The sequence below is a fragment of the Falco biarmicus genome, chromosome 6, assembly GCF_023638135.1.
Source record: "Falco biarmicus isolate bFalBia1 chromosome 6, bFalBia1.pri, whole genome shotgun sequence".
NCBI classification, from domain to species: Eukaryota; Metazoa; Chordata; class Aves; order Falconiformes; family Falconidae; genus Falco; species Falco biarmicus.
Window position 1 is genome coordinate 42,510,456 of NC_079293.1, and position 17,711 is coordinate 42,528,166.

Consider the following 17,711-nt stretch of genomic DNA (forward strand, 5'->3'; position numbering starts at 1 on the left):
CCAGATTTTGAAAATCCCAGAAAACTGTAATTTTCACTCACAGAAAAAAAAAAAGAAAGAAAAAAAAAAGAAAAAAAGAGTCAGTGAGACACTTCTGAAGCGAAGATTAGCTTTGGATTCAAGGTGTTGGCAATCTGGGTGGTGTGGCTCTGCTTTTGGTTCATTCCTTTATGCGTATCACAGACTTCACCAAATCATCCTACTTAAAGGCTCTGAGTTACTTGCATTTGGGGGGGCTGGTCTTCACCTCTCTCCAAAACCACCTCAATATATCTAAACCTGCTCCCTTACCCTGTAAAGTAGCACAGATTTTTTAATGTACTGAGGATTCAGATGTTTATGTAAAGTCTTTCCATTCCATCTCTAGTTGAAGTGCACATTCAACTTTCCACTAGAAACTGCCAAAGATGCCTCAGACTCACAAAGTCAGAGAGTAGGAATTCAAGTTTCATCATGCATTGAAGCAAAAAAAAAATATTGAAACTCTCCATTTTTATTTCATATTGCGAACCTTTCATAAATCAGTAAAGTTTGAGTGTTTCTAAATGTACAAGTTTGCTAAGAACAAACCACTGGCTCAGCATTGGCGTCCGCTCTTTCATTAGCAGCTCTAGAGATTAAGTTTCTTCACAGGGATTGGTAAAAGTACATCCTAAATTAACACAGTCTTTGTTTCCTCCTCTTAATGAAAAATGCAAATAAAAAACTCTAAAACATTATTTATCCAGCTGTAATACAAAATTGTTTGCAATTCATATCTTAAATAACACTAACGCTGACTCTCCTAAATAAATTTGTTCCACAGTTTTTACTGCGAAAGTCTTTCGGAAAGTACATATGTAGCTTTGTACCCTGTAAAGGGAAGCTGGTGGCACACACTCCAAGTCTCCCAAAGTGCAAAACTCGTAGGTACGAGATAAAACGCATGCCAAGGAAATGGCCAGAACAGTATTATCGCTACTCTTAGCAGCTCTGCACTAGGCTGGGTTCAGGTAAGAAACAGATAGGCACAGATTTTCATTACTGACAAATGGCCGCCTTATTTTCAAAAAGCAAACCTCTGCAGTCATATTCAAAGCAATGTCTTCATGCAAAGCCCTGGGCTGTATTACACATTACTCTACAACTAATCCTATCGTAGCTGAGCAGACATGACAGGGGCAAATGGCAGCAGCCCCCTGCAATCCCCACATCTTACACGTCATGGTCTGTCAGCTACTAGCTGGGATGGCCAGCAAAGATTTTAGCCAATTACTACCCTTGAAAAGCTGCTGAATGTACCGAAAAGATGCAGTCACAGCTCGGCAGGTTTGTAGAAGGGAATTCATGTTATCTTCCTCAGTTTATCCCAGGGATATCTAGAACTGAAAATACAAGGATCTACAAAGCAACTGATGAACTGGCCTCCAATGTGGAGGTGCAAAACTTGCAGCTTCTCCCCATGCAGCACATAGCATCCCTGCCCAGTGGGATATACAGCAAGGGGGACATCTGGGGAAGAAAATCAACCCTTCAAGTCAACAAAGCCTCTGCAAAAATCAGTACAGCAAGTCTCAGGAAGGACCATGGTAGACTTCTAGAGTCTTCAACACGCCACAGCTAGCAGCCTGCCAGACCCATACATTACCAATGTGCATGGGCTCCTATTTTGTGCTATTCACATATCATTGTTTGAACACCCAAAGTGGAAGATGTGGAAGAAGGTCGCACTGACTCTCTGACTGCTGCTAGGTGACCCTCTGAGGCTGAGCTGGCACTGGTGCAGGTCAGAGGATTGAAGCTTTCAAATACCGCAACACCCATCCAGCATTGCCCACTTTGCTTTTAAGCTCTGAACATCTTGTCACCAAGTTAGCTAGTACCTATAATGAGCTCCTGCTGAAAACCAATGTGACAGTACTATCTTCTACAGTCACAGGGCTTCAACTAGACCTGCATGGCATGCAAGAAGATGTTACTCAACAGAGTTACAGGCAGCCTGGGTCTGGATGTTCTGCATGGCCAATGCTGGGACACCAGCCCTGCAGTGACAGCAGAGCCTAAGCCCTAGCTTGGATCCCTCAAACCAAGGCTGGCTGCTACTAGCAAAGCAAAGAAATTTGCACTGCTTTACAAGTAGTTTTAAGAAACTTGCTACTGCCTTCTGGGTTGGCCACCTGCTACCGTTTAGTAGCACAAACACTTTGCTAGAGCAGCAAAGCTTCCTGACACACAATGATTTTCTTCCATACAAAGGGGCCCCAAATTACTGAAAAGCTCCTACAGACATTTCAAAGTTTAATTTGCCTTCTTTTTTTTTTTAAAGGGACAGCTGTAACCATAACAAAAGTGGTTTTTAAAAAAAAAGTATACTTATACAGCATGAACAGCTTAAAATACATATTTGCAAGAGATCCCTCTTGCTGAAAAAGCCAAATGGCTCCTTTCTCATTGCCAAAAATCTTGCAAAATCTATGGCTAACTTCATGGAGGCTCTTATCTTTAGATTTGCAGGGTCCATTTCTGCCACCCTTACTGCATTTATTAGCAGCTTGTTCTGCAAGGCTCTGGTTTTAAGAAAAAACTTGTTTCTCCCCAAGGAAAGCAACAGGTAGAATGGCGGGAACTTGCCAAAAATAATCCCCCCTCTCTTCACGCACACCACCTTCATTCAGAAACATTCACATTAACTCATCAGCTATTCTAATGCTTACCCCCACCAGAGCCTGAGGTCCATCACTTAGGAGTTCTCACCTCAGCTCTCTCTACTGGGCTGACATCCTTCCCCTGTCCCTGCTGGTGCTAGAAAAAAACCACCTTTTTTTCTCTTGTATTGCCTTCTCCCTCCCCTCCACCATCACATACATGGGTGGTTACTTCCCTCCATTCTCAATGGAGAGCGTAGAAACCATCCTCTCCCAGACATGTTCCCACTGCACCACTGTGCAGGCACAGTTGTGCCCACACCAGCCTTCCTAAACAGCTATGACTGCCCTGTGCTAGCACAACGTGGGACAGCTGGCTTGTCACCACCACAAGGGAAAACTTAAGCCAATACAAAGCCATTTCTCTTTTAACTTTACTAAAGTAGTGGTCTGAAATTTCTTTCCACCCCTCCAAGATGTCACACTCATTCCCATTTCACATCATCAGCTGCAGGTTTCCCAGCCAACATGCACAGCATGGTACCAAACACGGCCAGAACCCCCCAATGTCTCGTACCACCCATCATCCCTCCCCGAGGGTAATTTAAACAGCTGTTTCTGCAGAGGAAAGCAAGTGTGTTTGCAGAGGTGTCTGGCCCACAGTGATCAGCACTTCCAAGAGCATAGCAGGTGTCCTGCATGGGGACTGAACAGCTGGGAGGGCAGCTGAGGAGTACGTATGGCCTGAGACATCTCATGGCAATAAACAGACCTTGCACTCAGCAACTGACACCCAGCAGCTCTGACCCTGAATGGGAAGGGCTTTCGTGAAGATGCACGTGGTACCCGCTGAGTGGTCAGTCCCCTGACACCGATTTAAGTATGCACTCATGTTCCCGGAGGACCAGCTTGACTTACATTAGCCATTAAGAGTGAAGAACGGGAATTCAGTGCGCTGGCATAGCAATCATGACACTGTAAACAAAAAAGTACATTACTATGCACATCTAACAAGAAAATCAGGCTTGCTAATATTGCTGTTTTAAGGTTTAGACTTTCTAGGCTTTCAATACTGTCACTGTGCTGTCACAGAACAGCTTATTTTTCTGTTTAATTTCATTTCCTGTTGGCCTTGTTTCTTTGGGAAGAGAGCAATTTCTTCTGTATCTGCAAGCACCAGACACTTGAAGGGATGGATGCCATTCAGGACCTTCTTGGTGGGTCATCATGGTAGGAAAAGATATTCAGGTCTTTACAGCCATGCACTCCAAGTGCAGCTCTTCCCCTCTCCCTGGCGTACATACAGCTTCGGACCTGAGACTTGGGAGTAGGACTCCCCCATCACCAAAGCTGCCCTAAGATCCTACAACATACAAGTATCTAGATTAATAGTAGTCATTTCACTAGCAAAAGAAAAGTTAAGCAACACAGAAGTGAATAAAAAGCTGGAATTAAAATAACTTTTTAAATAGTCCCAAGCAGACTCCAAAGTTTACTGAGTGGAATAAATGGAAAGCTGAAATACTTCACATTTTCAGGCTCTCGAAGCCTGTGCTCACGGTCTCTTTCACCAGAGAAGGGTGACCTGATCGCCAAACTGAATTTATTCTCAAGCACTCTCTGTGGTGCAGCTGGATTAACATCCCCAGATTAGAGAGACAGACACCAAGCCACATCCGTTTGAAGGTTTGATCCAGCAAAATAATATGCATGTACTTCCTTCAGCTGTCTCCAGTGATTTCAGGGAGTACCACTACATGCAGCACAGAAGCATGCGTGTAAGCATGTTGCAAATCACAGCCCAATACACAATAGACCAGAGGAAGCCTACAGCAGGAGCAACATCAGAATCCATGTTCTGAGTCACAGAGGGCAACTTGAGCCCACACACCCCTCTCCACCTCAGGGGGCAGTCAGCTCACTGCTTTGCAGGGATGCTATGTGCAATGACAGTGCAAAACCACAAGACTCTTAGGAAGCGTTGATAAAACCCTGCAGAGATACTACTGAGCATCTCACAAAAGAATTCAGTCATTACTTCTTGTCTGGAACGTTTCAAGTAGAAGAGAGAACAGCAGCTTAGGTTGGGCAGTTCTCCAGCACCACAGCGTGGAAAAAACATTCACCTCATTTTTAAAACAGAGCCAACCAGGGAAGGTGAGATGTCACTTTGAAAGTTTGTCTCAGACCTATGAAGGAAACCATGTCTTGTGATCCCAACCCCACCTCCCCCATAATAAGACCTCAGACACTTAGCAAATGCATATATTAAAAATACATGCAACCTGAAATCAGACTGAAATCTCAGTCCAGATGAGCCAGATGGAACCTTTCCATCACTGCCATTAGCTCTTAAATTGTTTATAATACATTTACTTTGGGAGATCAGAAACATCAAACGAATGGCACAGCTAGGAGAGAAGCCTATGTGAAGCTCAGCTGACACAGAAAGGCTGTAAACACATAACCCCGAGCACGCATTGCTGCAAAGGGCACCAAGCCTTCTGCCAAGTTCCCGGAACACTGTCAGCTTCACACCGCTACAGCCTCTCCACGCGGGAGCTGTGGGGCCATCTGCAAAGCATGCAGCACTAAAGGCCACACAATTATGTCGCCAAACTCGGTATGGCTTCTAAAGGTGAAGAAAGGGAAAGACATTTAGACTATGTGAAAGTGCAGCTCAGTTGCTCATGCAGGACTGGATTCTGATGCCATTAGGTATTTCAGCAGGACTGCCACGTGAAGCAAGACACTGCCCAGCAGGAATAACAGCATCTAAATCCAGCCCTGCATCTATCTGGCCACAGGCTGCCCACTGCGGTGCCCTCAGAGCTGGCCCAAGGACCTCAGCAGCACAGGCAAAACTAAATGCTGACTTCCTGAGGCCGAAAACATTCCTGAGGCTGAAAACATGAGGTCTGCTACTTCTCAGGCTGCTGGAGGGGTGGCAGGGTGGGCATGGGGTGCTGCTCCCACACTCCCCTACCTCGGCAGAGGGAGCATCTGGGAGCTCTTCGAGGACTGGCCAGGCAGGTGGCAGGGCTCGGGCTGGGCACTGAGCATCCAGCCACAGCAGCGTGATTTGCCAGTCACGTCTGCTGCTTTTTGTTGCTGGAATTTTAAGGTAAACTCAGTTTTTGTTCCCTGTTACCAACTAAACCCTTTCCCACTCCATACACTCTGCCAAGGATGACACTCTGAAAGAGGGATAAAGAAGTACATTACGGAATACCGAACAAAATTATGTTAACTATTCAATTTCTCTTATTTTTGTCTTCTTTTTAGAGGCAAGGAAAAACTAACGCTCCATCTCCAGCAGTTCTGCACTTCTTCCAAAAAAAAGTTCCAGCCAAAATACTTCAGCCAACTATACAGTAAACATGATGACAAATAACCATTTGAAGAGTTGCCTCTTACTTTACAGATGTATATATTAAGAATGACCAACTCCTCCAGTGGAAAAAATAATCACTTTAATGACAGAACACAACAGTTAGCAAGACTTGCTGGAACGGAGACCATTGCAAGATGCCCAAGAGGACTTGATGACTGAGTAACAGTGAAATAGCTGCACTGGAACAATGAAATATGAACACACTCCACAGTCCTCAAAGGGTAATTTGCTCAGTTTAATGAAGAGCTGATTTGATGATCACGTTACTCACTGAAGAGGGGTGATTTAAAATGCACACTTCTCCAGACCATTTTCTAATACATACACAGATAAATTTGGATGTACCCTTTAAGTTTTCTTCCAGGGTGAGGAGAAGCTTGGACTGCCTTCCTTACATCAGGATTTCACTATTTTATCTGATGTAACTAACAATTACCCTTTGCTTCGGAAAAGTTCTCTGTTTAGAGCACACAATTTCTACACAACTTGTGTCCTTCTTCCACCTTTCTTTGCTTCTTGCTTTAAATACAGATCAACTCTGCCAAACACAAAGCACCTACACTGACATAGAGCCACACGTGCAGACCAACTCCAGAGGCACTGAAGCACGGTGAGTTCTTACGGCAGCACGGTGGTGTGACACAGCCAGGGTACGCAGCCCGACCTGGCACACAGGAAGAGCTCTCACATCCCATGGCACAGGTATGATTTGTGAAGAGCTAATGGTGGGCCAGAAGTTACAACTTCGGTGACAGTGAGGTACTGTGACTGTTGCTCAGGAAATACAACCTACACGGATTTTAGCCACCCTGAAAATGCTGTGAACAGTACAAAGCATGCTAAAGCTTGAACCTAACATACCTTTGCAGAAACTCTGAGGGGCAAAGGAGGAGAGAAGACTTTACATTACACCCCAGAGAGCAGTCCCAGGGACCAGCGGAGGAGGAATTAGCGTCTGCAGAGCTACATGTGTCAAAATCCTCTGGTCATGTGACTTAGGAGGGCAGGACACAGGACAAGAGGTCTGGAGAGAGGTGGGTACCAGGATCCCCTCGAGGACAAAGGAGGCAGAGGGAGCTCAGCAGCCTGCACAGGTCTTGCTGGGGACCAGAGGCACCTGAGCTGTCAGCACAACCTCCCATCTCCCCAGGCAGGACAAGACCATGCAATGAAGGAGCCACCGTGTAAACACTGTTTGATGTTGCTCATGTTAACTCTGCTACCAGTATAGTAGTTAAGCACTCAGCCGTGTGGTCAACTGCAGAAAAAGCTCTTTTTCATTACAAGCTTGTCTGAAGTTTCAAGAGGAACCAGGGAAACCTGACACTTTCCAGGTGTTTGTACATCCCCAAAGGAAATGAATCCAGCTACAGAGGTGCTGTGGGCAAAAAAAGAATAAATGTGAGAGCTGGGATCAGAGCATCAGGAGTCCCTCCAGCCAGGTACAAAGTCAGTGCAAAATCCCCTCCTCACTGGTCTAAATGCCTCTTTGGTAAGAGGCAGGCAGTGGAGATGCAGACTAAATCATACTGTCCCTCTAAATCCCTAGACATCCAGGGTGTGGAGGAAAGGTTAGAAATGTGTGTCCTGAGACTCAGAGAACAGACAGCAAAGCAAAAGATCTCAGCAGTTCTTGTTTTTTAAATCTTGTGCTTTTTAAGCCACTGTCTTGATCTTGGCAATGCTTATTTTGGCACTGCACTTTGTGAACATTCAACACAGACTGTGGGGTTTGCAGCCAACAGCGCAGCAGAGTAAGTGACAGTATAGCACACACATATAAGAAAATGTAAACATGATTTCAAAGGCTTTATACTGGGTCACGCATAGTGAAGGATCTTTCAGACGACCTCACATTTCTTCAAGATACCCATCACTCCTCCATTGCCCTGGAAATGTAAGCCGTATCACTCCTCAGAGGCTATGGTGTCAGTGCAAACATAGCAAAAATACAAGTTCTCAGCCCACATAGAAGCAAAATACTTGGGCTCCTCATCAGCCAGAGGGAAAGGATCTCCCCAGCTTCAAGATTTGCTGCTCCCCTCTGCATTCCACTGCCGTACACCCCGGCAGGCCACCCCTCTCTCCCATGCTGGGCAGGAGCACCGGTTGCAGAGGTGTAGCAATCTTTCACCTTGGGGAATAACGAAAACACTCAGTTCCAAATAAATAAAATTTCAACTGCATTTGAAGGAACAAAAGCAATCCTGTAGTGCAACACACCAGTGAAACCACTGCTGCTTTGGGGGACTGTAAACCAGAAAAGACAACTGACAGTTTTGGGGGGGAGAAAAGCAGAACAGGGAGCACCGGTCTCTGCCTGAGAGACCAGGGCAGCATTTGCAGGGCTGGGAGTGCCCTCTCAAGGCTGCACAACCCTCAGTACGCCTGCAGCCTGGGGGAGAAAACAGCAGCATGCTGCTTGCTGAGAGGAAGGCACATTAATGTCTACGCCATTCCCTCTGGAGAAGTAAGCACTTCACCTGCTCAATGCATTAGGGGTCTGCGGGAGGCACAGCTAAACACCCACGTGCCCTCCTCCCCCTCGGTAGAAACCACACACACACCAAGCGGTAAATGTTCCCAAGATACATGCATACACCTAGCTATGAACAGTTCGCTTGGGCAGATGAGCGGGGAGTTAAGGAATGCTAATTTAAGAAGACAGGTAACTCAAACAAGACAAGTGAATCCTGACATTTCAAAACTAGGGAAACAAAAAAAAAAAAAAAGTGCTGGCTTGGCTGCAGGTTTTTGAATATTTGGGATCACGCTCAGACTACTAAACACAGGCTCACTCTAGAGGTCTTTGGTAAGGAAAAGGTTCCAATCATGCTTATGCCTGAGCTGCAGCAGTGTAAATTTAAAAGACCCAGTGCCTGATGCTAGCACACCCCAATGCCACCTTAGCCACAGTCCCGAGCACTTCCCCAGTGATGGAGAGAGCTGGGTAACACAGCTGCCAGCTGAAGAAACCATGGGTCCTAGAAGTGCACCAGAAACTGAGCCTGGTGAAAATACTGCTTTGCTTCATTGATCCGAAGACAACAGACCACTTGCAGACAGCTACACACAACTTGGAGCAGACATGAAGACCAGCCTCCATTATCTCGAGACTCAGAAGCCACATTTACCATTTCAGTGGACTGCGTGAGAAATATCAATGTCACCTGAGCACTGAATGTGTCTGAGGGAGCTGTATTTTGGGGACATATGAATGTTCACTCAACACACTGGATTATAGAGACAAGATCCCATTCCCTCTGCAGGCAGAGAGAAAGCATTCCATGTGGTTTTTTCGCTGCATGATCTGCTCAGCCCCCTTCTATTTTCTTTCTGTATAGATCAGCTTCTGAAAGCATCTTCTTAACTACGTGTCCAGCCAACCTCAGTCCATGTGCTGTCTGAGGAGTTGGAATTATAGACTTGGACGACACAAGGGCATTCATACCTCTGACACACCCAGAGGCTGGTACAGAGCTATACAGTTAAGACCATTACAGCATTGTCCTAAATAACTGAGAAGATACATTCCTTAGAGCTAAACAAAGTGGAAAATTCCCTTGGAGTCCCTTCTGCTTTCTCTGCGTATGGCACACAGTCTAGACGAGGAGGGAAAATGAGAGTTAGTGCTGCTGTCAGAAAGGCTCTCACTGAGCACAGCCTCTTCTTAACGTTCCTCCCAAATTTCTCCCACTGGCCACAGGTGGTGCTTGAATATTGTTTGTATAAAAGCAACCAAGGAGGGTTTCTACAGGACTGCTTTCCAAAGTCAGTATCCATCCTTCCACACGTGGGATCTGGCAGCAAACAACAAAAATCTCTCTTGGCAACACACAAATGGGATCTGCCCCCTAAGCTGGCTCCAGCACAACATCCTTCTCTTTTTTTGGCCTGAGAGATTGCCCACAGCAATCCCGGGCACAGGCCCCACACCGACTTTCCATTTTGATAAACAGAAGCACAGTCAATGACAGGACCAGCCCAATGCCAGACCCTCACTGAGGAAAAATCTTTTCTTTCTTTCCATGGACAAAAAATGAAGGGCTCTTTCACTCCCTTTGTCGGAGCCCCTCTGCTGAGCCAAGGCAGCCTCTCCATCTCCCAGACACGGCACTTGGGCAAAGGCTCCGAAGTGCAGCGTTTGGGACAGGTCACCTAGACAAAGCATGTGTTGGAAAGGTGATGAAAGGAAGACGAGAAGAGTCCATTTCAAACATGGCTAGAAGGTGAGAAAGCAGGGCCAAGGGCAGCAAAGGCACTCAGCAAAAGTTTTTACCTCCTGAGAAAAAACTCCAGCACCCACCAGCACTTGTGCACTTGTTCAGGGCATTGCCTGGGCTTAGTGGCTTATAAACTACTCTCTGGACTAGAGAAGGAATGTGGTGCCCATTTGGCATGGCCGGCACACCGCCAGCGACAATGAACACATGTGCAGCTCACACTCAGTCCTGCACAGCCGCTCTGGGGTTAACAGCACAGTGTTCCCACTCCAGCAGGTTCTGGTGTGCTCCAGAGGTCCGTAGCTGGGAAGCACGCAGAGCTCTGTGCAGTGCTATGCCAAGACATTTGGATTTGTTCAGAAATTGGCTTGGTTTTACAGTACATTGGTGTGGGACTGCAAACGAAGAAAGACTGCACGGCTGTTACATCCAAAATTTTCAGTGAAGTTTCAGACTCCCCTAGAATGACTTTAGACATTACACTGCCAGAGAAGCAAAAGCCTGCCTGAGCTCAACAGCTAACACTTTTCCTCAGAGGCTGTGACATTTCCCATGGATGTTGCCCGTGCTATCAGCACACAAACTCCCCTGCTTCCCTTCTCTCGCTTGCCAGCAGGCAGCCCCAGCTCGCCCTCCGCTTCCCACCGCCACAGAGCAGCGCTACTAGAAATCCACTTCCAGGAGAGTGAACCCAGGCTTAACCTGGATGGGCACAGAGCATCACGGAAAGGGAGACAGCAGTGGATACGGGGGCACCTGCCCGCAGAGCTGCTCAGCACTCAGCCTCACAAACGCACCCTGCTGCTGCCCTGCGGCGGCGCACCCCGCAAGCCTCGCACCTCCCGCAGCCCGCCAGGAGGGCTGTGCGGGTCTGCAAACCGGGCTCAGAGAGCTCCGCCTTTTTCCAGGTGAAGCAGATCTTTGTTAAGCTGCACGCTAAAGCTCACCAGGAGCCGGGGGTGACATTAGGTCCCGGGCTCTCCTGCCCAGCCCAGAGCTGCCGGGGGGCGAGATGCTATCGTCCTTGGCCGGCTCCTCTGCAGCGACAGCACCGGGCTGGAGGTGGGACAGCCACCACATCCAGAGCCAGGGAGCAGGTGTCCCGGGGGCTCTGCCCTGGCCACTCTAACACCAGCGGTTAAAATCTGGTGCTGAAATGCCTCCATACGTCCCTTTAGACCCTGTCTCTAGCCCGGTGCCTCTTTGCCTCTGGTGGGCACAGGCTGAGCCAGGCTCGGGGCTCAGCGCTGCCCGCGGTCCGAACGGTGCCGCGGGGGCTGCAGAAAGGCCGGGGCAGCCCTGCCACCGCCCCCCACACCCCCACCTCCCGCGGTTTAAACCAGAGGCTGAGAGCCGGGGGAATCCGGAGAGCACCCCCAGCCTCGCCCAGGCTGATCCAGAGTCCAACCCACGGGGCTCCGGCGGCGGGAATGAAGAAAGAAGGGATCTCGCCTGACTTCCCGGAGAGATGCCCTCTGTCCAGCGCCGTCCACCGCGCGAGCGGGGCTCCTCCGCCGAGCCCAGGCGGGACGAAGGGACCCGCACCCGGTGCCAGCGGGACTAGGGCACCCGGGGCGGACGGCAAGCGGGAAGCAGCTCCCCGCTCCCCGCAGCTGCCGTCGGGCCAGCAGCGCCATCGCAGCGGGCTGCAGCCCCGCGCCCCGGAGCTCCCCAAGCGCAGCCCAGCCGCAGCGAGCCGACCCGCCCAGGGTCCCGGTCTGCCGGAGCCGCGGGGGTCCCCCTGGCCCTCGGTGCCGGGGCTTGCCCTGATTCGCAGAACCCCCCCTCCCCGCTCGGGTCTCCCTCCCCTGCCTGCGGGTCGCCCGCCCCGGCCCCGTCGGAGGGACCGGCGCAAGCCCGGGGCGGGCGGCAGGTGCCTCCGCCGCGGCGCCGGGGCACGGGAGGCGGCGCGGCTCGGCCCGGCTCCGGCGGGGTGTCCCCCGCGCCCCCGCCGCGCCACGGCGCCCCGAGCAGCCGGCGGCCCGTCGCCGGGCGCCCCGCAGGAGCCCCCCGCCCGCGGCACCCGCGGAGGCGAGCGGGGCCGGCAGCCACACGCGCGCCCCGCCAAGTGCTCGCCCACGGGCGCGCAGAGCGGCGGCACCTCGGGGCGGGCGCCCGGGCCGCTGCCTACCTGGCGCGGCGGCGGGCAGCAGGGCGGCGAGCAGCAGCAGGGCGGCCCAGGGCCGGGGGGCGGCGGGCCCCGCCATGGGGCCGGGGGCGCGGGGCGCGGGCGGCGGGAGCGGCGGGGCGCGGAGCTGCCGCCCGCCCGGCGTCCGTCTCCGCGGGGCTGCCCCGCTGCTTCCTGCGCGCCCCGCCGTCTCCTCCTCCCGGGCTGCCGGGAGACTGCAGCGGGGCGGCCCCGCGGAGGCGGGCGCCGGCCCTCCGCCCCCCGCTGCGCCCCGCCGGCTCCGGCCCGCCCGGCCCCCGCTGCCCGCCCCGGCCGCCGGCCCCGGCGGCGCCCCCTGCCCCACCCCCGCCGCGCTCACCTGGCTCCTTCGGCACCCCCCGGGGAGACGGCGAGCTCTGCGCCTGGCCCTGGGCACCCCGGGGGGCGGCAGCCGGCCCACGCGTGTCACTCGCGCACCGTCCGCCCCCTCCTCTCGTGCCCGGTGCCACCGAGCCCTCCCAGCCGAGGTGGGTGTTCGGCCACGGGGTTCACGGGTACGAGCGACCGTGCAGAACTTGCTGCAGAGGGTTGTCTTTCCTTCACACCGTCTTCGCTCTTTCTGACCTTCCACCCCACACCTGGCCAGGGTTTTTGCTTCGGCCGCCTTGCGCACGAGAGGTGCACTGTTAGACCTACAAGGCACTTCTCAGTCGGACTTGTCTGGTTCTTCCCCCAACCCACACCCCCCCATCTGCTTTTTGAAGGATACCCACCTTTTCATAACAATTAATAATGGGTCCTCTGCTGTGGAAACTAAGCCAAAAAAAGAACAAACCAAAATGGGCATTACAATTCTTGCCTGCCATGGAGGGAGAGGTAAGATAAAAAGAGTTTCTGCAGGCACAGGGAGAAATGAACACCACATTTCTGGCAAAAATCCTCAAACAGACTGAACAAGCAAAAGCACAATTCAAAGAAAGGCAAATAACACGGGCAGGCTCTGCACAGGAATCTGGCAGGTGCCGGCTCCGCACCTGCTTCTGCCCAGGCACCCGTCCTAGCACGTTGCTGCACAGCCCCGTGGCTGAGCGCGTGGGGGACCGGCACGCAGCCAGATCCGAAATCTCAGCCGACACCTCTGCTGCTGGACATACCTTCTGCCGGGACTCTGTCCCCACTGCTCCGGCCCTCCTGGCCGAGCCGCTCAGACCACCCTGCCCACGGGAGCACGCCGGTGGTGCCTCTGCTGCTAAGAGCACGCATGTGGTCTCCCTTGGGCCCCAGGTGTTACATGCGTGCATTTTTGTCAGCTTGTGGTGTCCAAAATGAGGTGAAGACAGCGTTAACTGGTGAGCTGAATGGTGCTTTCCTAGCAAAACACTGTGGGCTGCATATCCTGGTGATGTTACAGCAAGGATGGTGTTAGAGGGCTCTGTGGGATACAGGGGGCCAAAGCTGGTGCCTGCTCCTCCGCACTGGGTATGGCGCAGCCCCCTACGAAACTACACCCGGGTTTTGTTTCAGAGCAAGGTGCTTGCCGCTCCCCAGATGGAAGCCTAGGAGCAGGTGGAGGGGCAACCATGCGCAAGGTGGGGACTGTAGCCCAGAAATGAAGCGGGGAGCCAAATGATGCAATGGCATGGGCGCGCCGTGACAAGCAAAGGGAGCTGGTCCCAGCCCCCTAGCTGTGGTGGTCTCCAGAAGACTGTCTTTCACCACTCCTGGAATACTTCTTCCTAGAACCTGACTGCTACAGCCTGGAAGAGGCTTTTAAAAACAAAGCAGCGTACCAAAGAGAAGGAGCCTCTAGACGACAGGGTTTCAGACAGCTCAAGGTAAGGCACACCTGTAGCACTGCATGTTCAACATATTGTTGCCTGTTGCAGCCTCTTGGCTCTACGTCAGGAATCTGTAGAATCCATCTTGAATTCAGACTTGAATCCATCAAGTCTGGCAACATGGGTAACTTTCTCTCCACTTTTCACTGTTCCCCCCGTTGCTCTTAACGCTGCCCAAGTTGCTTGAGCATCACTGCTTCATTATCCCCTTTCAGCTTCAATTCTCCTCTTCCTTGAGGAGTCTCCTCGAGGATGTGGCCTGCAGCACAATAGCAGCAGTCATGCAGTGAGGTACTGAACTTAGCTAGCCTTTTACATTAAATGCCACCTGTGCCCCGACAACTTTGAAAGGCCTTTTCTGGATAATGAATCAAGGAATGGCTTGAATACTGCCTAGTAAATTACATACACAATTCTCATGTGGGGTACCAGCTGTTCCTGGGGGAAGGTAAATTCCACTAGCAAGGCATGACATGTAGAGAAAAAAAAAACAACCAAACAACAACAACCAAACTGAGAGATCTGAATATTAGAGTCAAAAGTTTTTGGAAGTAAATCTGGGTAAAGATCCATTGCAGTGAGGGATCTCAGCATCACAGAAATCCAAATCGTGCCTAACATCTGTAGCAAGAGCCTTTCTGTGTGAGGAATATATTGTAGGACACGGTGGCCATTTGGGAATTGCAGTGGATGTAGATGCGGAACAATGTGGCTGTGCCAGTACTCCCTGACAGGGATGTCTGAGCTTGCCCTCAGGAGCAAATGGTACCTGGCAAGTCAGGAGGCACAGCCGCAGTGTGGCCCACCAGCACCCATATGCCCCTGCCACCTCCCCCCCAGCTGGTCATGGGTGGCTGAGACAACGCAGGGGACCCTCCATGGGAGCTAACGTCCCTCAGCAGGCTCAAGTCTTTTTGCTGCTCTGGAAATAATAGCTCTGAAAAGGGAAAACCACTGCACTTTCCAGCTGGAGGCAGAACAGTGTAGATGTACTGGAAAGGGCAAATCTTTGCAGAGTTCACAAATCTGGAAGGGTTTGTATTTCCCTCGGTTGTTTCTTCGCTGCTCACCCAGTGCAAGTGCATCCAGGGGAGGCAGCAGGTTGAACATGCAGGAGTGCAGCCATCTGCCTGGGTGAAACTACCCACCCTGCTCACCCATGTGTGCTGTGCAGCCTTGGAGGTTTTTCATTTAAAAGGCAAAATTCCATAAAAACCGTGAATAACTCAGGAATCAACCAAGATGCTGTGTTTCAATGAGTACGGACTCATTCCTATAGTAATGCGGAATTGTTTTGGGTTTTTTTTTTCAGGAAAGGCATTTTCTGTAATTAGCCCAGCTGACATTAGTGTAACATCTAAGATTAAATTATAGCCCAAACGAAGACAAGGGGTAGTTGGGATTACCTTTGTCTATTTAAGCAAATTGCTTCTCCTTCAAGCGACATGAGGCCAGACGAATAATCACTGTACGCTGGAGAATCCCCAGCAGAGAAGCAGCAGCACAACAGCACCTTGCTTTCTGGATTTTTAAAAAACTCACTGGAGCAGGTCTTCAGCTGGAAAAATCTGGCAGAGCTTCTTGCCTCATCTCCTTTCATCTTCTTTTCAGCTCTGCAAATTACACCAGCTAATGAAACAGCTTTTTGCATTTGGCAAACAAACATTCACTCTTGACTTGTAGGAATATTTGTCATTAATGCAAAGGAGAGGTACTTGCAAGCTCTGGGACAGAAATGGTAATCCCACCAGTCTGTAGAGCAGGTTTACAAATAGAAGAGACAGACAGAACCGTGCAAAAGAAGGATTTTAGTAAGCCAAATTGCCCAGATATTTATAGGCAACCTCAAGGGTTCTGTACAGAGAGTTTTTCTTCTCTGCAATTGGAAGCACTGGCTGCAGCTCGCTCGGATATAAGCAAGCAGGATTCAGCCCCAGCATCAGTACAGGTACGGATGTGGCAGCATGGGCTATGATACAAGCGTGGTTCAGCACCCAGCAGCTAAAGCCACATCTGCTGTGATGAGTGTCTAAGAAAGCTAGCTCCCACACAAGCTGCAATGGCAGCTTTGGATCCAAGTGAAAATACAGCAGCCTTTCACTAAATTCCAGCGACCTTTGCTTTGTTTATGCACAAGAAAGTAGGAAAGCTGCAGTAAACACCGCTAAAGGAGTTTCTGACCACATTCTAATGGCGATTATCACTCAGTACAACTTTGCTTAAATTGAGACACTTGTCCTGTAAACATTAAACCTGCATAAAGTGCAAGGATTATTTATATGCAAAAGCCTAAGCATCTATTTCATTTCAAGATGAACAGAAACAGTTTTAAGCGTGTTAATCATGTAATGCTTTTGAGGTGAAGTGTACAATTCTGTTGAAGGCCACTGTCAGAGAGACAAGAGGCTGGAAGAGCCAGGAAACACCTTCCAACCCTGTAAAACTCCTATGAGCACCTGGTAACCCCTCCTCTTCCTTGCAGGTTGTCCTGTTTCAGCATGAGCATATGCATAAGTTGGTAGAAGTACAGATACCTACATCACATAAATAAATGCATATTTTTAAAAAGAAGACAGTGTAGAAAATATACTTGTTATGGGCAAATCACTAGTAGCCGATAATTTATTTGCTGCATTTTGCCTCTTTTTCTGGTGATTACTTGGCTGCAAACAGTTTCTTTAATGTATTTGTTAATTACTTCCATTTATATGCTTTGATAACCCTCCCACTGAAACCAAAAGAAAAACTTCCACTGTTTTAATAATAAAATGATTCGGCCCCATATTCTTGAAGCTATTTGAGGTATTTACCCAATTCAGCTTCTAGATAAAAGTTTTAAAATGTCTGAAGAAATTGAGAATTTATGTTAAATGAAATTGGCAGACAATGCCATTTGAATTCTTGTGTGCCCATCTGGTAGACTCATTTAAACAAAAGCTGAAGAAGCGGAGATTATGTCAATAAAGAATGCCGGCACATGAACAAGGAGCAACTAAGGTTTTTCAGGCAGCTGTAGAGCTGGCATGCCTCGCTTCTTGAGTCATTTCCATCTGAAGCCCTATCTTTTCCATGCCATTCTCCTACAGAAATGCCAATGTTTTGGCTTCAGTTGGACTCAATGATCTTAAGAATCTTTTCCAAACTAAATGATTCCATGATTCTATGACTTGTAAGGGCAACATGACCGACACTACTTCTGTTGGGCTCTGTTTTAGCAGCTCCCCCTTCCCACAAAGCCAAGGCAAGGCAAGGCAGTTTAGTATCCAACCCTGTGGCACCGAATGCCATGACACAAGCTGTAACTTTCTCCCGCAAGCAGACACCATTCTGCCTGCACATGTTGTGTAAATACACCTTGGTCCAGAGAGTAAACCCCTTGAAAACGGCTGTTGAGACAGCTGTTCAGGCCTCCCAGCCAGGAGGGCTTTGGTGAAGGCTGAGCCAACTACACGAGCAGAGCAGTGCGGGCAGAGCACTTGGGAAGCACCGTGGCTTCATTCAGGCCAATGGTTTTACAGTCCAAGC

The 17,711-nt window shown here is 49.9% G+C and overlaps 1 protein-coding gene across 1 annotated transcript in view; it reads right to left on the minus strand.

The window, feature by feature from the left end:
- The window catches only part of FNDC1 (fibronectin type III domain containing 1), a 77,428-nt gene extending 64,877 nt beyond the window's left edge, over positions 1 to 12,551 (minus strand). The window contains exon 1 of the mRNA XM_056344288.1: positions 12,373 to 12,551. Within this exon, the coding sequence (XP_056200263.1) occupies positions 12,373 to 12,448 (76 nt within the window). The 5' untranslated portion in view covers positions 12,449 to 12,551. The remainder of the gene's footprint in view (positions 1 to 12,372) is intronic.
- Positions 12,552 to 17,711: the final 5,160 nt, after the last annotated feature.